Here is a 25,273-nt window from a genome sequence, read left to right as displayed (position 1 = left end):
CCTATAAGGAAGTCTGAACTTGCCCCTGGAATCAACTGTCACCGGCTCAGAGCTTTGTCACTGTGTGCTGTCTTAGAACGATAGAATGATTAGAAGGCTAATAGCCTTATAATTTTACCCACTAACTAGAAAGGATGCTACAGGGAAGCTGAAGGCCATAGGGCAAAGCCACATAACTTCTCCAGGCTCCAGAGCTTCTTGCTTCAAAATGCTAAATGAAGCTGCTTCCAAAGCATTTAAGTTTTTAATAAATTAATTAGATTTAATTAATACTTTTTATTCTTAGAATTAAATTAATTAAAGACTTTAAGCATTTAATAAAAACCTTTACGTTTTCATTAAATCAAAGTGGGGATTCTACTCCAACCTGCTTAAAAACAAAAAATCAGGAAAATAGTATACTTTTTGTACATGCCAAAGTTTTATTAAGACCCAATGATAATGGTCACCTAATATTTTTTCCTATTAATTAATTATTACGTGTCTCCAAACTTTACAACATTTTCTTGCCTTAAAGAATACTTTAAAACTCTACAAAGTACATAATAATAAAAGTAATGTCTTCTTAAAAATATATACAAGTTAGAAATGGTTATTACTTTTTAGTGCTTTACTGTGTCCTCTGACTAAGCAAAGGTATAGGAATTTTGACACTTTCTAGAATTGCTTCATAATTCAAAATTTCTGATCCTAAAACATAATTAGTTTTTAATTTGGAAAGTTTCAATATGTACAGACTTATTCCATATTTTCCAAGTGGAGCATTACTAATAAATATAACAATAATTATGAAGTTTTAAATTTCTCCATTGGACATATTTAGAAAAAATTTGTGAATTAATCTCATTTACATTTTAATACATGTTTCTAAAACTTATCTATTACTTATCTATTAAGTAATATAAATTATACATTTATAGTGAATTAGATGCCTTCAAACTATTACCTTTAACTATGATCCTAATATTTTTATTATCATTTAATAATTTTGTTTCTGGAGGATATTACTAAGCAATTTCTTAAAGTTTCCTTGGCTATAAAAATGTTTTGAGTCTTTGAGAAAATTTAGTTCAAATTCTTAGTAACCTTTTTATAGATTATCAAACCTTATAAAATCTAAAACATTTTAAGCCAGGAGTCTTTCTAAATGATTATTTCTGTATTTTTACACACAACCTTCTTTGACATCTCACAACCAAAAAAACAAAACAAAAAAAAAATATAGCATCTTATTAAAGTGAGATGTCTTTGTGCATCTTAGTGAATCTCACTTTCATATCCTACTACCACCAACTTCTAAAGAGCAGTCCAAATTTTGGGAGGGGTATGTTTTTCCCCTGTGATTCTTAAACATTATTTATAGATTAGAGCCATTTGTGCTGGGTTTGAATATTTTAGGTGAGTATTTTTATTGTAATAGGATTAGTAGCTTTCAGCTTTTATCATCATAAAGCACAGTAAGCTATACCTCTGGGCCAGTTAATATTCATGCATTACACAGAAGTCGTAACTCTCTCTCAGTGCCTTTGTGCTAACCCCCACCCCAAATGAATTTATAAATCAGTATAATTTAGCATGGACAAAAGGTAAAAGAGTCTATGTACCTTAATATAGGAAAGGCAAATAACATAAATGCAAATTTAATCAGTAGATATTTTAAAAATATATATCTTTCAGGGAGGAAAGAACAAAGTGAAACAAATAAATGTTAATAACTACAAATAGAGAAGAATGTTTGAAGTTCAGCCCCTAAAACTGCTTTATTCTGCTGGTCTGTAATTGTAGAATATATGCATATATGCAATTTGAATTAAAAGCTCATATTTTTTCTTTAGGTCAGTTATATGTGCTGACCTAAAGAAAAAAATAAGTTGTTGGTATTTTTTAATTTTCCAGGTTATTTTTTTCTTTATATGAGTTAAGATGTTACTTTCACAGGAAAAGAAGAAAAGGATATTTGTATAAATAGAAATGATGTAGGATAAATCTTCACACTTTGGTTTTCAAGAGAAGAACTAAAAGAAACAAACACTTGAACAGATTTTTGTGTGCTTGACTGATTCTATTTCACTGGTGGAAATTAAAGATGACCATAGGATTCTTGAATAATGGGACTGCATTATGTTTAAAAATATTTGCAAAGTCTGATTAGAAATTTTGCATTTTTAATTTTTTTTTTTTTAAATGTTTGGGAACAAACTGAGGGCCTTGTGCATGCTAGAGGACACTCTACCAATGAGCTCCATCCTCAGCCCTCTATTTTGGAATTATTTATCAGCATTAAAAAATACATAATCCTGGGCTGGGGCTGTAGCTCAGTGGCAGAGTGCTTGCCTAGCATGTGTGAGGCACTGGGTTGGATCCTTAGCGCCACATAAGAGTAAACCAAGACATCTGGTCCATCTACAACTACAGAAAAAATTAAACATATGTAAAATCCTGTTGACAACCCCAAGCTTACTTGTGTTTGGTTTCAGTATTTCCTAATCCCAGTTAACTTTTTGGTGTGTACGCAATGTCCAGAAGTGATGCTTTTGGAGGCAAAAAGAGTTGATCAGTTTAGAAAATTCCAAGCTGCTGTCTCATTCCTAATCATTTAAGCAATTTACTTTTGATTTGTTTTCTTTCTCCCTCTCCCCTTCCCCTTCCTTCCTTCCTCTTTTTCTTTTTTTCTTTCTTTCCTTCCTTCCAATAATGGGGATTGAACCCAAGAGTGCTTTACCACTGAGCTATGTTCCTGCCTCTTTTTATTTTTATTTTGAGACATTGTCCCACTAAATTGCTGAGGCTGATCTCAGTCTTGCAATCCTGGTGCATCAGCCTCCCAAGTCTGTTAGATTACAGGCCCACATCACCATGCCTGGCCGATGTTGTTTGTATATAATTTTAACAGCAAAGTTAATACATGGTCATTATATACAAATTAGGAAATGGTAATAAGTAAAATAATTCATGTACTCTGAAATTTTGTTACATTGAGAAGCCACTGTTAACTATTTTGTATATATCCTTCCGAATAATGAAATTATTTATATTAGCATTGTTAACAGAAATGGATCATCCTAACATATGCTTTTCATATTTTCTTTTCTGGTAAACAACACATTGTAAGTTCTCCATGTCGTATGTAAACTACTAGACCATCATCTTTATGGCTGCAGAATATTCCATTGAATGGATATTATAATAACCTCACTAAATGTTCTCAAATGATGCAGCATTTAGGTTCTTTCCTATATTATTTTTAAAATTTTCTTTTAATGAAAATGAAAATTAGCAGTCCTTTTACCTAGGATTGGACATTTGAATTATACCACAAATTGTGCTTCAGAAATATGTGTTCATATGAAACTACTTTAGGAATAATTGGTTTTACAGAATGCAAAATTATGAGTATCGAAGAATATCTGTCTTAATTCTGATTTAACTTTTATTAAAATAGTATTTGCCTATGTAGTGAGGCCAAGTCTCCTCTAGAAGCCACCCTTGAAATCAATGGCCACATCTCTGAATGAACACTAATCTCACCGCTGCCTGTGGGACTGTATCAGCAGCTGCTAGTATGATAGTCCAGTCCTCTCCTTCAGGCCTCTCATCCAGGATACATCATTTTCTGGGTTGGCTTTTGTTCTTCTCAGTGCCCTCCTTTTACTTTTACTTTTTCTTCCTGCATTTTTATGTACTTGTAGATTCTTAGGGAAATGTGTTTTAACCTATTTTGCAAAGACAAGAATAATCAAATCTCTCACACACCTGTAATCCCAGTGGCTTGAGAGGCTGAGGCAGGAGGATTGCAAGTGCAAGGCCAGCCTCAGCAAAAGCAAGGCACTAAGCAACCCAGTGAGACCCTGTCTCTAAGTAAAATATAAAATAGGCCTGGGGATGTGGCTCAGAAGTCGAGTGCCCCTGAGTTCAATCCCTCGCACCCCCGCTTCAAAAAAAAAAAAGAATATGGGAATCTCTTTATATTTTTTTATTTCAACAACATAATATTCTTTCTTAACCATTGCACCTATTCTGCTAAGAAGTATCAAGGCAAAGAGGAAAACTCAGATGTTCCTTGTCGGAAACGTAAAGTCTTGCATCTTGTTTCCCAATGGATTGCTCTGTACAAAGACTGGCTTCATGAAGATGAACATTCAAAAATGTTTTTAAAGGTAATCCAACACTTCCAGTTATTCTTTGATGCCAAATGATAGATTTTATTTACACATTTCAAGTCTCATATGTGGGACTGGGGTTGTAGCTCAGCGGTAGAGCGCTCGCCTAGCACATGCAAGGTCTTGGGTTCGATCCTCAGCACCATGTAAAAATAAATAAATAAAATAAAGGTATTGTGTCCAACTAAAACTAAAAAATAAATTTTTTTTAAAAAGTCTCATCCAACTTTTTTTGATAGTCAAGTTGTGATTCAGAGAAAATATAAATTCATTTTGATTTCTGAGGCCTGCTATAAGTAGAAACTTGATTTTTAAATATTTTATTATGAAAAAATAGTGAAGACAAATTTTATATTCACTAATTTAAGATAATATATGTAATATATATAAGATAATATGTAAGTCATGAGAACCTTACAAATGAAATTAAAAAGTCAAATAATATATACTTCAAAATTTGAAACTATTTAGTAAGTTGAGATTTATTATAAGTTTGAACTAACAAGTCTTATATCTGTATATAATATTTGGATAAGACATTGCTTATCATCTTAAAATTATATTGACAAAGTATATAACTTTTTCAGAACATGGCATATTTTAAGAATTTTAAGAAGTAATAATTTTTGAAATAGATACTAATCTAGATGTACATTTCAAAAAAAATTGAATTGGATAAACTGATTTATCCAATTTAGGCTGCAGTATCTTTTCAGCACGAACAATTCTCTGGAGCTGATTAATAGACAGATGGATTCCTTTAGACACCAAAACCATATTAGGTATACAGATTTACATAGAGAGGAGATAGAATACAGTTCTACCTAGGGAGAATTCTGTTAGAACAGGCAAGCACCTAAACTGATTCTGCATTTCATGAAGGGAATGAGTTTGAATTTAACATTTGGATGTCATTTAGACATCCAGTGAAAAACTGATCTGCTTATCTACATTCATGTTATTTTCAAAACAGCTTATTAGTTTCACTGATATTTTTTCCTCCCAAATGATTATGTACATGCACCTTATTTTTTTAAATGTAGACTAGGCATGGAAATCTCTAGTAACAAACCAGGGATCTCTGTTTCTAGCATTTCCTACACATAGTCCCTAAAAGCAGCTGTTGAGCAGTTAGAATTAAACCCCTGCATTGTCCTGATTCCACTTTGGGCCAGGTACTCATGGAGCGAGTCATTTTCTTTCTTTTTTGGCTTTACTGGGGATAGAACTCAGGGCCTTGCACTTGCCAAACACACACTCTGAGCTGTGCCACTCATTTCAGCTGCCATTTGTCTTTTCCCTCCAGACCATTTACAGGAATGTTCTGGATGATGTCTATGAATATCCAATACTTGAAAAGGAATTGAAAGAATTTCAAAAAATACTTGGAATGCATCGTCGTCAGTAAGTAATTTTTCTTCTGGTAGTTAATGAACACAGCAAATGTAATAGAATTTGAAATGTCTTTTACATAAAGTTGATCTTTAACATTTGACACTGGGATTCATCTTGATTTCTTAGCTTTACTACTAATAAAATGGGTATTTTATTTATATACCACAAAATAAAATAAAACTAAATTAAGCTTATTGACTGCTTTAAAAAAAAAAAAACTCTATTTAACATGGTTAAAACAAACTGGGAGCTGGGCATGGAGGTATAGACCTGCAATCCCAATGACTCGGAAGGCTGAGAAAAGAGGAGTGGAAGTTTAAGGCCAACCTGGGCAACTTAGGGAGTCTCCGAAATAAAAAATAAAAAGGGCTGGGGATGTAGCTCTATGGTAGAGCACCTCTGAGTTCAATTCTCAGTACCAAGAGAAAAACAAATAATAGCAACAACAAAAATAAACTGGGCCCCAACAACCTGCCCAAACAGAGTTATTTAATAAATTATTATTTTATTTTAAAAGTCTGCGTTTTTACTTTGTCATTTGTGGACTCATAGCTATCTCTATAGAATAGGAAAAAAAGTTTCATAAATAAGTTCCAGGAGTGAGTCATGGAATATTTTAAAAGCTCAGTTTTATAGGTTCTATGAGGTTTCTTTATCAATTAAAAAGATTAAAGAACCCATTTACTCAATGATTCTTGGTGTGTGCAAATGTAGATTAGGACTGGCAACACCTGACTTTCCTGAGATTTTACCCCGACTCCTCTTATCAAATTTGGTAAATGAATACATCAGGTCATTATTCAGTTTTTGGATATAGCTGCAGAATTCACTGGAAGGAAAGAGCTGTTCTCTGATTGACAGGGCACTACCTATATCTATGGTAAACATGAACACATACGTTGCCAATCAGCCATCATAAGTGTACTTCTCATAGAAAATGTTAATTCAGGCCTTTTTGATTATTGATTTGAAAGGTAAAGGCTGGCTTTATTTTTAATAAAGGAGGTCTCCTTTCAAATGAAATGTAGATATAAATTAATCTTATAAGCAAACCACGTGTAAACTTTGGTCCTCAATCATCAAAATTAATAGTTAGAAATTTAAAAGTCGGGTGCAACTTAGGACAATGGGTTGGAAATGAATGTTGTGAACCATGATGCTCTTCTCTTATCACAGTCTACATTATATTAGATACCCATAGCTTAAGACTCCTATGAATATATAAACTAATAAATGAAACAAAAAAGGGGGGTGACAACTTTAGGTCAAAATAATCTCTCATGGGAGAGTCGCTCTATGCCATAAGGCAGTCTTGTGTACTTGGGAAACTTTAATTTATGTTTAATACATTTAAATACAACAAGTACCTCAGTGAAGTTTAATCTTTTTTCGTCTTCTTCATGTTACTGAGAATTAAACCCAGAGGAACTCAACCACTGCACTACATGGAGACAGGTTCTAAGATACTTAGGACCTCACCAAATGGCTGAGGCTGGTCTTGAGTTTTCAATCCTCCTGTCTCAGCCTCTGAGTCTCTGGGATTGCAGGCATGTCCCATCACACCCAACTGAGGGTTTAGTTTCAGTGGAGTAAATAAATCCAGTTACTCTCTTAATTCTTGGCTTTACATTCTGTGTGTAGATAACACAGTATGTCTGTGGAATACGTAGCTTCTTTTCTTCCTGGTTTGTTTGAAATTCAAAACCCAATGTCAAGTTTGTTGTAGATAGTAAATTAATAAATACTGTGTTTTATCTTTTTTAAAGAGGAAAATACTTTACCCAGTGCTGAAAAATCAGTCTTCTGTGACAATAACTGCATTGTTCTGGGTTTGGGACAAAGATTGACTTGTTATCTTTTTCTTTTCAGCACTGTAGATGAATATTCACCACAAAGGAAGGTAGGTAGACCCTTTAGAATTGGCAGTGGGGAGATCTGGTTTGGAGACCTTACCTGGCCTCACTTGGCATTTCTCTTTCTTTTTTTAGTTGGTGAATGGTGGCACTGGGGTTGAACCCAGGGGTGCTTTACCACTGAACGATATATATCCCCAGTCCTGTGTTTTTTTTGAGACACGATCTTGCTAAGTTGCCAAGGCTGGTCTTGAACTTGCAATCCTCCTGCCTCAGCCTTCTGAGTTGCTGGAGTATCGGTAGGCACTACCATGCCTGGCACCACTTGCATTTCTTCATAATTAAAATGAACACTGCTTCACACATAGCCGGGAAGGCAGGGAGGCCCAGGGCCGCAGCTCCCTGCCCTTCTCTGCTTTGCTGTGGTTTCCCTGTGCTGATACGGATTTGATTTTAGCCATGTCCCCTTGGCTTTATGACATTTTCAATCTTTTGTGGTACATTTGGAGTCTCAGAGCTTCCCTGCTGTCCCCAGACTGATAAAAATTTGAATTTTAAAACATTCATGCCCAAAACATTTAACTAAGAGAATCTTGACTCCAGGAGTTAGAAAATCTTATAAGGAAAAGGTTTACACTCTCATCAGGACAGAAAGGGAGCTGGTAGCGACAATATATATGTTCCTATTAAACTTGATGAGGGGGACATACAGAATAAGACCTCAGGCGCAAGTTTTGTAGAAGGAGACTATAATGTACCTATTTCCTTTAAGAAAGTCAATGTGCTACAAGAGAAGTGGGAAACCATCTCCAGGCTGCTTTTGTGAAATATATAAAAAGCCGAAACTCAGATTGTGGTAACTGTAACTTTGGGTTAGAGTTGAGATGGGGAAGCCAGGTCTTTCTGGGGAGAAGAGTCTTTGGATGTTTGTTGTAGTTTGTAAAAGACAGAGGTGGAAAATGTGGGAGTATTCTCTAGCTGATACTAGGAGTAATTACAGGGGCGTTTTGCCTGCTACTGGCCTTGGACACAGCCCATTGTATCTCTCAGAATCGCCACCTCCACATGTGTTAATTGAGGCAACTCCCAGTTTATTTCTTCAAGATTGGATGGGTGGATTTCATATTAAAAAAAAAAAAAAAATTGGCTAGCTCTTTTGGAACATGTTGTAAACAGCTGTGGTTTTCCAAAGGGCAGAAATACATTCATTCATTGTTCTCTTTCTCCCTTCTCACAGAATAAGGCCCTTTTCCACCAATTCAGTCTTAAGGAGAACTGGCTCCAGCACAGAGGAACTGTGACCGAAGCAGAGGAAAGTGAGTAGGATTTTCAGGGAGGGGTGGGGCAGATGGAACTGCAGTTAGTCACCATGGCTCTCGGATCTGAACACCTCAGCCTGCCCTGAACCATCTTTTCTGGCTCTCAGCAAATCATCTGGGGATGATTTCCTTTTTCTTCCTTTGAGCATTACAGTTTTCTTAGATTGTAACACTGTCCAATGGACCCAGAATATTTTAAATTGGAGAAGCAAGGAAAGAAGGCTGTGCCAAGGACCTCCTTGACTTCTTGGGTAGAGGTTCACAATATACTGGAAACTCAATGTTTTCCTCCTGGAACCTTCTCCTTGATTCTGCTCATTGCCCAGGACTAACTGGAAAGGCCATCAAAGCCAGCGTGCAGGATGTTTGCTGAGGCAGTCCCTCTGAAATTTAGGGAAGAGAAATAAAAGGAAGGGTGGTTGGCGGAAATTCCTCCAAAGCAAAGCAGTGTCAGGCAGCGCCATGCACTGAATATGTTCCCAGCCAGTGCTCATTAGCTGACAGGGGTTCATGACTACAAGGTTCTTTCCATTAGCACCCAGAAACTTAAAAGCCTTTCTAGTGAATATTTTATACTGGCACCAAAATGGTGGCAGTGGTTTCCTCCCATTGGAACAAAGGTTGAGAGACAAGTGTAGAGCCAGGAAACAGTGAATTAAAGTATTCACACTAGTGTGATTTTGAACCTCTCTTTGACTCATATTTCTCCATGTGCTAAAATTTGAAATATAGACATTTAATATGTGTTGATTTTCTTGAATATTTTAAAAACAAAGTGTCACAAGTTTGCCTCTTCTGTGGTGTTTGTATAAATGCTGCAGGTAGATGAGTCTATTGTCTGACATCGTCAGCTTCCCCAAGTGAGAGCAAACTCATAACCCACTTGAATCAAATTGTGAAATATGATATATCAAGAACTATGTAATGTTTTGAACAGCCAACAATAAAAAATTTTAAAAAAAAATAAAAAATAAAAAATAAATCAGGCTTATTTTCAGGGATTTTGGAGATGAAACTTTTGAAACAAGTTTGTTTGGTTTTTTTTTTCATCCTCCTTCAAAACTGGTTTGAATAAAACCCATTTTTCTACCAAAAAAAAAAAATTATCTTACCTCATGATGTGTTAATTTCTGAACTCCCTCGCCCATTTATCTTCTAATTTAATTGTGTAGTTTTCCAAGCTGAGCTGCAAAAAGTCCAAGTATTTCAAGGTTCCTGGCCTCTTTCTCTTTCATCTGTTTATTAAGCAAAGTGTAAACTAACCCTCCAGTTAGTGGTTTGTAGACTGGATCTTTGCCTTGCTCAAAAATTGCATTTTTCCATTAAGGGAGGAAAGCTTTTTCCCCCTTTACAACCTATTGACAAAATATAAAACAACTATTTATTAGAAGCTATTGTTTTAGTGACACACCCAACCAAACCACGCAAAATCTGTCAAGTGCTTTCTACTTATATGTTTGCTTTAAGGCTCTAGACATGTCAACTCATGGTTAGGCTTTTGCTTTGTTTGCATTTCTATGAAAGCAATCCTTGGTTATTTTTTGTGATGCCATTTAAATTGCATATAAAATTTCTCTTAGGAGCTCATTCTTTTATATATATATATATATATATATATATGCAGAATATCTAATTATCCTGTATATTCTGAAGCAGCTAGTGTTTTATACATTCAGAACAGCTGATTTTAAGAAGCAGTGTGTCAACAATGTACGTTGCTATTAAAAGTTTTTGCTATTAAATCATAACCAAAAAAAAATTTCGAGGAGCCATTTACCCTGATGGTGATAATTTCCTAGTAATAATTATTAGCACCACAGATAATAAAAAAGGAAATTAAAAAGGTGAGAAATGTGACCTCTATTTGGAAACTAAACTCATCCCTACTTTGATAAGGGGGCAAGAGGGTCATTCTTAATGATTGAGAAAGCCGAACACAAAAACCAAGACAGATGACTGATTTTTAGATAAGCTTATGAGAATTCTAATAGCAAATGTGCTGTTTTTGATTGGTCCACTGAGACTGTTATGAAATGGAGTGTAAAATAAAAATTTATGAGTTAGATGTTTTAATATGCTGCTACTTTGGAAGATCCTAGTCACTCTCAATAAAGAGATTCAAAAGTACAGTCCTATGTAGCACAGATGCCACTATATTCTAGTCAGACGGTCTTTACCTCGATGCCAGGAGCATACATTTCTAAGACAATTGGGGAAACCTAACTACTACTTATGCCTATTCATCAGCGTTATAACATCTAAGTCTCCTGTGCTTGCAGGCACATACTTACAGGCATATAATCTGGGGCACTCCTGTGCTTAGGCAAATGCGTACACCTGACTGCATATGCTTTAAAATGAAGAAAACAACAAAGTGGGTGCCTTGATTTGGGATAGTCTGTACCTCATGATCTCAGTTCTGTTCATAATTTGTTTTGACTTGTACAGTTTTTTGCCACGTGTATATAACGGAGCACTCCTATGTCAGTGTGAAGGCAAAAGTTTCCAGCACAGCACAAGAGATCCTCAAAGTTGTGGCAGAAAAGATCCAGCATGCAGAAGAGGATCTGGCTCTGGTGGCCATCACATTCTCGGGGGGTAAATTATTTTCTGTCCTTGCATATTAACCTTTCACTGGCTTTCCTCCAAAAGGAGAGAGTTGACATTTTTGTAGGATAAACGCTGAGCTCTTCTCTTCTGGGCCCCCAGCTGGATGACCACAGTAACAATGAGAAGCTGCCTACCAGAGGTGTTTCCATGACAACAGTGGGGTAGCATTAGATGCTGAATTTCCTCCCCGAGAACTGAATAGTGAGGCACACCAGTGTTTTGAAATGCATTATAAAGCTTTTCATATTTTGTACTCTAGATAACCCTTCCATTTTCATATTTAAATTAACTTGGGAAATTGCTAAAGGATGACATTTCTGTAGGGGAAAAAAAAATAAAAGATGGCCTTGAACTAGTCTTATTGCTGGTTGACAGTTTAATACATAAAAACTCCTGTCGGAAGAAAGGAAACTACACAATAAGCCAGAGCTCACAGGGCAATGTACCTTCAGGTGGACGTGGGGAGCAAGACCTAGTTACAGCTTTGCCTTCTGTTGGACTTTATTTATCCACAGAGAATGCTTTATTGTCTGTTTTCAATAAGATCACACAGATTACAAGCTGTCACTATTGATCTACTCAGCCTGAACAGACCCCATCATTTTCATGGGGACCTGTCAGATCTCAGTGTCACTGGCCTCCTTTTTGGCTTACTATCTTTATTTAATATCTCATTAACCCTGAGAAAAATACGAAGAAAGTAACTAAACATCAGAAGTTGAAAAAAATATAAGAACTCTGTGAACTAATCAACCAGAGATGGGGCAGGCAGGGGAGGGGAGCAGATAGACCACATTTCTGTTTTTCTTTGTTGTTCAGGAAGAGGTGAACCCCAGAATATACCCAGCATGACACTAGTTAAAGCATCATGAAATAGTATCTGGCTCCTATCGCTTTGAGACCTACAGGCAGGTAAAATGGTCCTGTACGCTAGTCCATTACACAGCACACAGGCACTTCTCTTTAGGCCTAATGAAAGAGAGTCTCTCCTCTCCAGAACTCTGTACAACCTCTCAAAGCATGATCTAGGGCTAGAAGGGAGCTTGGTAGTAGAGCACATGCTTAAGATGCATGAGGCCCAGGGTTCAATACCTAGCACCTACCCCTGCCAAAAAATGATCTAGGGGGAAAACATGTGAACATGATGTATTCTAATCAAGGAGTGGTTGTTTTTTTTTTGTTTTGGGTGGGGCAGGTGGTACTGGAAGTTGAACCCAAGGGTGCTTTACCACTAAGCCACATCCCCATGTTCTTTTTACTTTCTATTTTGAGACAGGGTCTTACTAAGTTGCTGATACTGGCCTTGAACTTAGAATCTTCCTACCTCAGTCTCCTGAGTTGCTGGGTTTATGGGTCTGTACCACTGCAATCCATCAAAAGTGGTTGAATTTTTATTAACATGTTTTAGATAGATATGATAAGTGTATATTTAATTTTTTGAGTGACTAAAAATATTAAATGATTTTAAACATTGAGTTTCATCAAAACCAACATTTGCTGCTCAAGATGCAGCCCCTGCAGAAAGTGATCATTAGGTCCCTGTCCCAAAAGGGCTAGAGAACGAAGGGGCTTCAGTAAACTTTACAACACAGTTGCTGGTGGCCCTGGGATGACTTGGAGCTGACAGAAACTAGCAACTAATGAGGGGCTCTTTTACTACCTAATATCTATTTGATGGCTGTGAAGTACCATTTTCATCCTCTATTAAATTAGATTCATCAGGATGTGCAGTGAGTTCTAATGGGGTCCATTGCTAATCATCAGTAGAAATGTCAGCTCATCTCTGGAATTAGCCTACAGATTTGAAAATGTGCCACCATTTCCCATCCTTTAGGATTTTTTGTTTGTTAGTTTGTTTTTTTAACATGTAAAGAACCTTCCTAGCCAGGCATGGTAGCATGTGCCTATAATCCTAGCAACCTGGGAGTATGAGGCAGAAAGATCACAAGTTTGAGCCTAGCCTGGGCAATTTAGTAAGATCCTGTCTTAAAATAGGGGAAAAAAAAATAGGGCTGGGGATTTAGTTCAGTGGTAGAGCTCCCTGGGTTCAATCTCCAGTAATCCACCTCCACTCACAAAATACCTCCCTGGGCTGGGATATAGCTTGGTTGGTAGAGTGCTTGCCTTCCATGCATAGGCCCTGGGTTCAATCCCTAGCACCACACACATACACAAAAAAGTACTTTTCTGCCTGCATCTTATTACCCTCCTGAACAATCATTTTTTGTTGTTTTGTTTTTGTTTGGGGGTAGTGTTTTGTTTCTTGCAGTACTGGGAATTGAACTCAGGAGTGCTCTACCACTGAGCTACACTCCCAGCCCTTTATTTTTATACTTTTAAGACAGGGTCTCACTGAATTTCCCAGGCTGGGCTTGAACTTGTGATCCTTTTGCCCTGAGCTTTCTGAGTAGCTAGGTGTGCATGCCACCCAGCCTGGCAAAAAAAAAAAAAAAGGTTTTAATTAGGAAAAAAAAGATATTTAATGTATTTCTTGCTCTGTTTACATATTTTTTTTTTACAAATAATGTTTTAATGCTACTTCAGGATGAAATAACAATTTATTTCATCAAATTTGTTTATTCTTGTCAAAAAAAGTTTTGAAATGTTGGAGGTTTATGGCTTTCTCTTTAAAAAAAAGTCCTATTCTAAAAACTTTAGTAGTTTCTAGATGCTTTGTACCCAGGTTATGGGTACATATGATATATGTGTGTGCTAACAATAACCTACTCACTTACTCAAAGGTTAAAATTCGGTTTTGATCTTTTATAGTACAGTAAAAGATCTGAAAGTTCTTTAGAACCTGGCTGAATGGAGCCATTTACTACCCACATCAAAAGTGCAGCATTCTAGTACTCTTGGTCTTTATAATGCTGGACCATTAAGAATATATTAGCCGCTGTCATTTATTTTTTTAAAAAATAAAAAGAAAAAGAATATATTAGAACCTGGCACAGTGGCCCATGCCTGTAAACCCGGCAGCTTGGGAGGATGAGGCAGGAGTATCACAAGTTCAAAGCCAGCCTCACCAATAGTGAGGTGCTAAGCAACTCAGTGAGACCCTGTCTCTAAATAAAATACAAAATAGGGCTGGGGATGGGAATGTGGCTTAGTGGTCAAGTGCCCTGAGTTCAATCCCTGGTACCAAAAAAAAAAAAAAAAAAGAAACCAGAATAAACTGAGAATCATATTTTTGGTTTTAGCAAAATAGGAAACTTACCAAAAAGTAATAATCAGTGTTAGTAAGTGTTCAAGTTTTAAAATTATTTTTAGGAAAATATAATGAGTGTTTTTCTTAAAAAAAATAATTGGAAAGCAATTTTTGTCAATAACTTTAAAAATATCCATTCCCTTTGACCCTATAATTTTAGTACTGAGAGTCTATCTTAAGAAAATCATCTATAAGCAGACTAGGATTTATGTGCAAGGATGTTGACCTCAGCAATATATATTATGGCTGCTATGCTAATAGAACCCATTTATCAAGTGCCTATTATGTGCCAGGCCCTGTGCTAGTACTTACCATGTATCATGTCATTTAATTTATATGACCAAAAGAAAGGAAACGATTAAATGTTCAACAGTAGAGGAAAGATAAGATGATGGCATAATGAGCTGTTACATAACCAATTAAACATGACATATATAAATAACTTTGATAAGTGGGTAAGAGCTTATAATACAATCAGAATATAAAACCTTAAATGGACCCAATTACAAGTCTATGTGTGTATGAATAATTATAAATGCATGTGAATAATAACTGAAAATATGTATAGGAGTATAATTATTTTGGAGAGAGGATGATGAGTAAAATTTACTTTGTTCCTTTAACTGTCCTATGTTCTAAAGAATAACTAAAGTAAGAACTTCAAGAGAGTTCTACTCCATGGCATTCAACCTGATTAATGCCTACACTGAGCTGAGCAGTGATATCCATGTTACCTCTGGTGTCATGTATAATGTGTAGAACTGAATTAATCTACTTTAAATCCTAGTTAATATACTTTTGAACATATTTCGTGGGCAATTTTAACTCAGTACATGTTTTGTGTAGGCCTATTTTGTTTATAATTACTTTTTTTTTTTAAATAAAGAAAAGCACGAACTTCAGCCGAATGACTTGGCCATCTCCAAATCTCTTGAGGCATCTGGTCGGATCTGTGTCTACCGGAAAGACCTGGCTGACACTTTGGTAAGAACCTTTAGCCCTGTACTTCAAACCTAAATGTCAGACTCAAGACATACTTCCACATGCTTTATAATGGAAAAAAAAATATATATATATATATATATATATATATATAAAATATATATATATACATACACACACACACATACACACACACACACACATATATATATAATATATATATATTATATATATATATCTATGAACTGTGTCTTTCCCTAACCAGCTGCCAGAGCACACTGCTTCTGCAAAACAAGGAGCTGCCTACCTTAGGAGCTCTTCCTGCCTACCTTAGGAGCTCTTCAGCTCCTTCTCGCTGCTTTCTGATCTCCTGAAAAAAGGGATTGGAAGCAAGTGACTGCTTCTCCTATGGAATTTCAATTTAGCTTATTCTTGTTTGGGAGGTATGTGGAGATCAAACTGAGAAATGTTCCCCAGGTGAATTTAGGGGCAAACAGACTGAATGCTTTGGTTCAATGCACTCGGTGCACTCTGAGTGCTCGGTTTCCTTGAAGAAAGAGTGAGAGGGCGGGGGTAGAACTTAATTGGTAGAGTGCTTGATTCACATGCATAAGGCCCTGGGTTCAATCTCCAGCACCACAGGAAAAAAAAAAAGAGAGAGAGAGAGAGAGGAAAGAGTGGATTATCAGCCCTCCCTATGTAGGATGGGGTCATAAGGATGGACATCAGACACCACTGAAGAACAGGAGTTTGAAGAAATTTAGAACACATCCTTTCAGTAGTCAAGACTTCAGTCTCTTGGCTGCTTCTTGAAAGGCAGGGTCAGGCTAGATCCACCATCTAGGACAAGCAGGCTCTAACAGTGTGATCATACCTTCTAGACTCAAGGCCCTTTCATGGAGTCGTCACTGGGGCCTGTCTTTCTAGCTGGCTCCCATTGTATATATAATTAAGGAATTTTTATCCCACATGGGTTAACTAAAATTGTTTTAATAAAAACATTCTATGTAAAATTATCTGCAGGACATCAAGCTAACATAATAATGTTCATCACTGTCAATTTTCATATTTATAACCTGATAGGGGTTTGCTGAGTAACTGACCTATAGTATCTCATTTAACATTCCCAATAAACCTGTAAGTTTTAGAAAGGCTAAATTACTCACTAGCTTCCTAAACCACACAAGGGAGAGTGCTAGGATTTTTTTTTTCCTTAATTTTATTTTGAGACAGGATCTTGCTAAGTTGCTGAGGCTAGCCTCAAGCTTGCAATCCTCCTGCCTCTGGCCCCCAAGTAGCTGGAATTATCAGCATATACCACCATGCCCAGGCAGCAGACTACTAGGATTTTTAAATCCCGTTATGTTTGACTCAGAAGCTCCTGCACATTCCTTTCATTTATAGGTGATGAGGAAGAAAAGGAGTGGGAAGCATTTGCTTTACTTGGGCCTTTTCTGTTCTGACCTTTAGCAGATCGCAGGTCCTACATAACACCCTCAGTGAAACATGATCAACTGGGTAGTTAGTAAACATTTTTAAAAAAAAACTGGGGCTTGAACCCAGGGACACTCTACCCTTGAGCTACATCTCCAGACTTTTTTTTTTTTTTTCATTTGAGACAGATTCTCACTAAGTTGCCAAGAGTCTTGCTAAATTGATGAGTCTGGCCTGAAACTTGTGAGCCTCCTGCCTCAGCCTCCAGATTTACTGAGAGTTACCTAGCCCAGCTCTGCACAGTATCTCTTTTAGTAAATATTGAAATTGATTGTACCCTTCCCTGTGATTTAACGTGTAGCCACTCTGGGGCTCCCGGCAGTGAAGGGACCTGCAGTTGAATTGCCTCCCAGTCCTCTCTAAGCCACACAGCCCTCATGCAGTTCCTTGATCAAGCTGTTCAGTCTCAGGCACCCGGTGCAATGTCTCCATGGAGTAAGTGGTACTGTGATGTATGTTCTAAGAGAGGCCAGATTCCATCCTGCCCTCAGATGTCTCCCCCATCAACTTGGGGCACCACTTCACATTTCTTCTTGGGAATCATAAAATTCAGTGTTTCATCTGAAAAGAATTTTAGTTAAAATAGAACATCATGAGGGAAGAATAACACAGGAAACACAAGAAAAACCTAAGTGAAAGTTTTGGAACCCACTAGCACTTTGATTTCATTTTAGTATATATTTTAGACATCAGGAATTAGAATATGTTTCCTAGACTAGGGAGTGGATGACCCTGAACAATCAACCAGAGGGGCAGTCCCAGGGTAAGGGGCACACATAGGGAAAATTTAGATAAAAAGCCAAATGAACACACCCTTACAACTCCAAATTATTCAGCCGCTATTGGTGTTCCTTCCCTTTGACAATCTGTGGTGAAGTCAGCCTGGTCCCATCCTAGCAGACCGACCCTGAGGAACCTTGTCCCCCACCCCAGCACCTCCTCATCTGGAAGCTCGTTCATTTAGTCAGCACTTTCTGAGCTCCTTGCCATGGCCAGCACTGGGGATAAGAGGTAGTTTAAACCTTCCTCCTCTGAATCATTGTTCTTCAGAGGGAAATCTCTGAGAAGATCTTTTTGTTATGAGTTGCTTTTTTTGTTTTGTTTTGTTGTTGTTGTTGTTGTTTTGTTATTTTTAATTAGGAAACCTCTTAATAAATGTAAAACTTCTAGAAATGCAAATCATTTATTTTTCAGATTAGAAGTAGACACTATTATTTGGCATCTGAAATAGTCCCTCCTTTCTGCCATATCTTTATTTTTGCAAAGTCCCATTCTCTTAGTCATTAGCTATTCAAGTCCAGCCCCTCAAATGATGGAAGAATTTGTATTTTAATTAGAAAGTGTCAAATATTTTGGAAAGGTGCCAAATTATTTTTTAATAGCTTTAATGGTGATGATAAATTTAAAGTTGCATTGGCATTTAATTATTTCTGGCCAGATTTTTAAGGAAGTTACCAGCCTCCTATGATTAGGCACCATTTTTTTTTTATAGAGAAAGCAGCTAATACTTAAGAAGTTACCATAGGATATAAATGAAATAGCTTTTATTTTTTATTCCATGTTGAATTTTTTCACTTTCCACGGGCATTTTAATAAAACTTGTAAATGTGTATCTGGGATGAGACTTGTTAAACATATTTCCTGTAAAAGCCATGTCTGTCTTTATTGAAGTGCACTCTGACATTTCTTTTGTTTGTTTTTCTACTAACCCTGCTGGCACATTAATTCTTACCAGCAGCCAAAGTGATTTCAGGGCTTTTGCTTTCATTATGCTGTCTGCCAGGGCAGTGTTTTATAATCAGATTTGTGGGTGGGTGTGTGCTGGCTTGGGGGGGAGGGGGAGGGGGAGGCTAACTCAGTGAAGTATCATTGATCACATTCTACCAGTTCCAAGACTGTTTCCTAAATTGGCTATAACTCACTGAAGGTGAACAGACCAGGAAAAATATTAAGCGCACCCAGAAATGATTACCTTTCTAATCTGGGCTTCTGGTGAACTTCTATAGGCAGCCAATTCACTGAAAAACTTGTGGGAATTACTGAGGCTCCTTTTTTTGCTTGTCTGTCGGTTTAGAACCCGTTTGCAGAAAATGAGGAATCACAGCAAAGGTCAATAAGGATTTTGGGAATGAACACTTGGGATCTTGCTCTGGAATTAATGAATTTTGATTGGAGTCTGTTCAATTCAATTCACGAGGTGAGTAGGGAGTGAAAAGATCAAAATGCTAATGCTATTTTCACTGTGAATTCTTCTTGAAGAGATGTTTTGATGTGCAGTGGTAGAGTTATGCTAGGATGGCATGGTCCAAAAGTTATTTTGTGGACTTAAAGTATGTTGGAAGTCTGACCCCACCCTAGGTAAATTGGGTTATGTAATCATGCTTTTATATACTTGTGTATAGTAGTACAGATATGGTATATTTTTATATGTGTATATACATTTATATAGGCATATGATTTGTGTGTGCATATATATACATATATATGATGCTTTAATGGAATTGAAGAATGGTTTTATGTTTGATTTTTGATTTTCCCATTTTTTGCATGAAGTTTACAGTAATCATATTTATATTTGAACACATACACATATAAAAGATGTGTATACCCATCCTTTTACTTAAGAACATTCCAAAATTTAGACTGTGCTCTTAAGACTTCAAATACTTTCTTTCAAATATTGGATATTTTTTGAATTTTATATCCATTACTGTCTCTCTTCTGGATAGAGAATAACATTTTTGAATAATAGATTAGGAGCTAAAACGATTAATGAGTAAATGTGGCTGGTAGAAAGGCTCATAGGAATCGTGAGATGAAGAATGTTACAGCCCTGTGTGACCACATGTTGGACTTTACCATGTAATGACATTTTTCATTCCAAAATGGCTTTTCCTTTTGAAGGAGAACCTCATGCCCTATTTAAGGATCTTTAAGTTTCATTTTTATTTTGGAATGTCGGTTTAGAACACATTTGCAGAAAATGAGGAATCACATTTCACATTTAAAAATTTCAATATTACCATCTGAATTTGAGCAAGAAGTGTGCTTGCTCAGGCTGAATGACTTTGTCTTTGGCAGTGTTGGTGGTATGGGAAGTGCCACTGCTTATGCAGGGGAGAGTGTGGATTACTTCTGTCAAATGTGCACACACTGTCATTTAAAAACAAATCCTGGGGCTGGGGCTCAGTGGTAGAACACTTGCGTAGTACTCGGGAGGCCAGGGGTTTGATCATCAGCACCAGATAAATAAATAAATTTTTAAAAATAAATTTAAAAAAACCCAAATCTCTTCTGTTGCTTTTTGTGCAGTAGATATAAATAGTTACTGGTTCTGCTTTATTTGTAAATTATTAGGACTAGCTCTTAATCTCAATTTTCTTTCTGTTTACATTTTGGCAATATCTCATTATCAGTGGTTCTCAAAGAGCAGGTCCCCAGGCCACCATCTCCAGAACCACTAGGGAACTAGATAGAGTTGTGCATTTTCAGCCTGTCCAGAGTCTACTAAGTCAGAAATCAGGGACAGGCTGATTAGCTCTCAAAGTCTCCCAGGTGGTCCTAACTCACATTAAAATTGATAACTGATTTGAAGTCTGATGTGCACCTTAACAAACACTAGTAGTGTTTGTGTTTTCACTTGAGTTTTCTACATAACAAGTTTGAGAAGTTTAGGGATTCCATTTGACCTGTGATTATAACTTTAGAATATTTTTATTTTTATCATATAAAGATATCTTCCTTACAGTCAGAAAAATTATATGAGGATTCTAGGTGAGCATTATTGAATGAGGCATCTCTAAAACTAAAGCTCAATCACTCTGAATTTAATATCCTATTATTTGTTCTGTTTTCTGTAAACATATGAATGATATGGTGTGGCTACCTGAAGCAGCTCTTAAAAATGAACTAAATGTTCTATCTGCTTTATGTTGTGCTAAAAATAATCCCTGGCATGGGTACATTTTCTTTCAGCAAGAGCTTATCTACTTCACATTCAGCAGACAGGGAAGTGGGGAGCACACTGTGAACCTCAGTCTTCTGCTCCAGAGATGCAATGAAGTCCAGCTCTGGGTGGCCACAGAGATTCTACTCTGCAGCCAGCTGTGCAAGCGAGTGCAGCTGGTGAAAAAATTCATCAAAATCGCAGCTCAGTAAGTTGCTGGTGGTGAAAGTGCTATTTCCATCATCTCCTTGAGAAAGTACTTCAGTTTTGTTTTTTGTTTTCTTTGGTTTGGTTTGGTTTTTCCCCTTGTGATAATGAGATGGTTTGGGAGATAAAAGCATAATATCAGGGTAAATGACCAAATGTTCTTGAGTATTTAAGTTTTGCATTTAAAATATTTATATCTTAAAGTAAATGTCCAAATAACAGACTGAAGCACCATGTTCCATGCTCAGAACTAATAAAGAGAACCCAGTCTTACAGTGTCGCTGGCTACTACAGTAGACTCAGCAAATGGGAGAAGATGATGTGAGTGAGAATTCTTGAAAATCAGGTGCATTCTGAGAGGATCCTGCTCATTGTTTTTTGATGCCTATAGTATAAACTTTTGCAAACTCTTTTGTTAGAAAGCCCTTCACCAGCTGCCCTACCTTCCCCCTGAGCCTCACCCCCTAGGTGCAGCCTATACTCTGAATATGTCTGTCATGCACAGTAACTTCCAAGTCTGGCCATGTGGTATTGGCTCTGCCAAGAATGGCCACTAACACTCAGCAAGTTGCTGCTTTTCTTCAAGACCTTGGTCAAATGTTACTTCCTTCCAGATGACTTTCAGATGCAGGTCCCAAAACTTTTTAAAAAGTAAATAAATTAAAAGAATAAAATCAGATGCCAGATCCACTAACTCCCCTCAGCACACGCATACTTTTTACCCTTTTAATTCTTTCACCAGACTCTGTTAGGACAGGAACCAATTCTATTCAGTGATTGTGCCTGGCATAGAATATGGTACACAGCTGTGACTCAGTAAGTGTTGGTTGAATGAAATTTTAATAATTTGTCTCTTAAAATACAAGATTGGATTCAGTTAGCATATTCAGATAGCATTCTGCTATCATATATACATAATTAAAATAAATAAAGAAATTTATTTTTTTTAAAAAAGTACAAGATTGTTATCCTTCCTAAGAATGTTCTTTGGACAGCTTCCCAATAGAAACAGACAGTGCAGATCAAAATCTTCCCCAGTCACTTTTTGCCTCCTAGGCTTCCCACTTTATTTCTTCTTTGTCTTCCAAAATAGTTTGTATGTCACACAATTTTCAAGTACAGTCATCTCTGTGTCGTCAGGGGATTGGTTCCAGGATCCCCCTCAGGATACCAAAATCAAAGGATGCCCAGATTCCTTATATAAAATGGAATAGCATTTGCATGTAGCCTGCATACATCCATCGATATACTTTAAACCCTCTCTAGATTATAATACCTAATGCATTATGAATACTATTTAAATAGCTGTTATCCTGAACTGTTTAGGAACTCATGACAAAAAAAAAAAAAGCCTACACATGTTCAGTACAAACACACCATCATGGTCCTAACTACATAGTACATGAACTGCAACTGGTTGAATCCACACATCTTGAACGCATAGACAGGGAGGGCTGACTGTGCCTGTCAATGCAGTATATTCAAGAAACATATCAATCATATGTATAGCTCTATACAAGGTAGGTTGGGGCAATCAGACTGAGTCTGCCCAATCTTGCCTTCAAGCAGCTTGCCGTCATCTGGGATACTCCTATAGCTCAACCAGCTGCTGTGCAGAATAGGGTTGGGGAATGTCCTGGGATGAGGTCTGATTCTGTAAGGGACTTCAGAGAAGGGAAAGCTCATATTCAGGGTGTGGAATTGGAATCAGGAAACACTGGTGAAGGAAGTAGTGTCTGAGGACATATTTGCATTCTGGGTGGAATTTGATAGGTAAAAAGTCTAAAGAGCATTCTCTCCGTGGAGCAGCCTCACTGGAGACAGAAGCAGAGTCTGGCCAGGGAAGGCCACCTCCACAAATCTGGGGAATATAGAGGGATGTTTGTAAGGAAGCTGTTAGAGATTTATCTGCAAAGGAAAATGTTACCAAACCATGAAGGATCCTGACTTTCATCTGAATTAAGGAGGCAGAATGATCTAATCAGAATTGCCATTCAAAAACTGTACCATAGGTGAAAAGACCCCAGAAGGAGGAGCTTGTGTTTACCAAGGCAAGAGATCATGGAAGCACCTGACCAAGGTCTGCTGTGACTGGGATGTAAGGGAAGATAACAGGTTGAATCTTAGACTGCTTTTATGCCAAGTGCTTTTTTTTTTTTTAAATTCAACCTGTATATTCTAAAATGGACTGTAAGATTCCTAAAGATGAGTCTCTTTTAGGTAAAAAGCTTTCTTATAAATGGCTATTACATGGAGAAATAGGACATCAATGTTCCAAGGAGTAAAATGATACCACCCAGCTCCGTTCCTAGTATAAGATAATATCTATCCTCAGGGAAAAGAAATATATTCATATCTTCTCCATATAGCTCCATGCTCCTGAATTATTTATGGTACTGGTCTCTGTCCTGGCCCATGGGATGGAATGCCAACAGAAACATAAAGTTAAATTCCTTATAATTACGCTAGTAGGAACAACCAAGGGAAAACAGTAATTTCCACAATCATGAAGTGTTTTCTCTGCCGAAGGCATCCTATTTACATATTCATGTTTCCCTCCTCAGCATCCCCATCCCCCACCTCTGTGGATTGAGTGGATTTTATTTCCTCACAGAGACAAAGGAGTGTTTGCTGGGCTGGAATGTTTAGTGTCAGTCTGTTCTTTTCCTGGAATGAATGACCCATGGTAACAGGATTCCAGACTGGAATAGTAGCTGATATTTGCACTGTAAAATTTGTCTTCTGCATAAATTGTGTTTACATTAATTCAGTTCTATTTTTTAAACAGATACAGGCATCAGTTAGCTTGTATTTTGTTGTTGTTGTTTTATGTTTGACTATAAAGAAAAAACCTTATGGGCTATGAAAAATATTTGTAAGGAGCTAACAGATAAAAAGATGAGAATTATATTTAAGATTTTATATGATAAATGATGCTGAAAAAAGAGGAATAATAAACTTTTTATCATAAAAATAATAAAACTATTTCCCCAAAAGTTCTTGTTTCAACTTTGGGAAATGCTGTGTAAAGAGCTCACTGTATGCGAGGCAATCGGATATGGACAGAATATAAAAAAATGAATGGATACATACTCTAATGTTAAGAGCCTGCTGCCCAGAGGAGATGATATATGGAATGACCAGAAGTGAGAGAAACCACCAGCAAGGTGCTTCTGGCAGAGGGATGGAACATTCCTTCTGACCAGAGCCTCAGCACAGGGTTGGGTATTTCAAAACATCAAGTTAGGAGGTGGAGCTAGCTCTTGTTTGTTCTGGCTGTGAGCTTTCCAGGGGTCTGAGGAGGAAGAAGGAGTACAATGAGTGAATTAATGACCAAGGAGAGGTGGAGTCACTGAACTGAGGCCTAAGACAGCAGCCATTCTCATATTAATGGAATATACCAAGCCAGGTCCACCAGGGGAAAGCTGACAAGGAACCAGGTAAAGGGGTCAACTGAAATGAGGCCCAGTTGCCTCATACCTACCAGAGACAGCTGACAGCCTAAAACTGGCAGGACTCAGAGGGATAGGCCCTGCCAGCCAAGGCTCCACAGTGAGGTGCCTGATGACGTGTGCCACCCAAGTATCTTTGACACTGGGTGTGGAGGCAGCAGTACTTTCCCAGTTCAACTGCTCATGGGGATAGAACCTCTTGGAACTCGGGTGTAGCTGGACTGGGACAGTGTCTGATTCACTAGGCAGCAGCCTCTGCCTCTTCTCTAACAGCCCAAACTTTAACAGCCCAAACCATTTCCCTGGTTATAAACTATACATTCTTATTTACTCCTTGTGCCTCTGGATATTTATAAATAGCTTTGAGGGAACCTCAAGAACCTTTAAAGACTTCCTAGCTTTTGCTGGTAAAAAGTTGTCAGGGAGGAACTAAAAATAACTTAAAGGCCAACACTAGCTGAAAAATAAATCATGCATATGTTCTTGATGAATGTAGCTATTGATGATGGTAGTGAAGTGCCTCTAGTACCTAATATAACATGATGTTTACCTAGAAAAGCAGAATTGTAGACCCTGTCCCAAAATTCCCTTTGAGATGTTGTTGGAGATATGAAGGAAGAGATGGCATCTGAAGGAAACTAAACTAGCATTGCTAGGTACCTGTTGAGTGCCTGGCTCACTGCTAAA

At 37.2% G+C, this 25,273-nt stretch overlaps 1 protein-coding gene across 5 annotated transcripts in view; it reads left to right on the top strand.

Moving 5' to 3' along the window:
- Positions 1 to 25,273, top strand: part of Rapgef5 (Rap guanine nucleotide exchange factor 5) — a 238,850-nt gene that overhangs the window by 191,774 nt on the left and 21,803 nt on the right. For all 5 annotated transcript variants that reach the window (XM_046463507.2, XM_058585344.1, XM_046463504.2 and 2 more), the window contains 8 exons: positions 4,013 to 4,157; positions 5,467 to 5,564; positions 7,425 to 7,455; positions 8,646 to 8,724; positions 11,176 to 11,325; positions 15,432 to 15,529; positions 19,056 to 19,178; positions 20,957 to 21,135. In XM_046463507.2, coding sequence (XP_046319463.2) covers positions 4,013 to 4,157; positions 5,467 to 5,564; positions 7,425 to 7,455; positions 8,646 to 8,724; positions 11,176 to 11,325; positions 15,432 to 15,529; positions 19,056 to 19,178; positions 20,957 to 21,135 — 903 coding nt within the window. The remainder of the gene's footprint in view (positions 1 to 4,012; positions 4,158 to 5,466; positions 5,565 to 7,424; positions 7,456 to 8,645; positions 8,725 to 11,175; positions 11,326 to 15,431; positions 15,530 to 19,055; positions 19,179 to 20,956; positions 21,136 to 25,273) is intronic.

This window comes from Marmota monax, unplaced genomic scaffold (assembly GCF_021218885.2).
Source record: "Marmota monax isolate L192 unplaced genomic scaffold, Marmota_monax_Labrador192_F-V1.1 WCK01_AAM20220418_F8-fsc00057, whole genome shotgun sequence".
Classification (NCBI taxonomy): domain Eukaryota; kingdom Metazoa; phylum Chordata; class Mammalia; order Rodentia; family Sciuridae; genus Marmota; species Marmota monax.
This window is presented reverse-complemented; position numbering and strand designations above follow the sequence as displayed.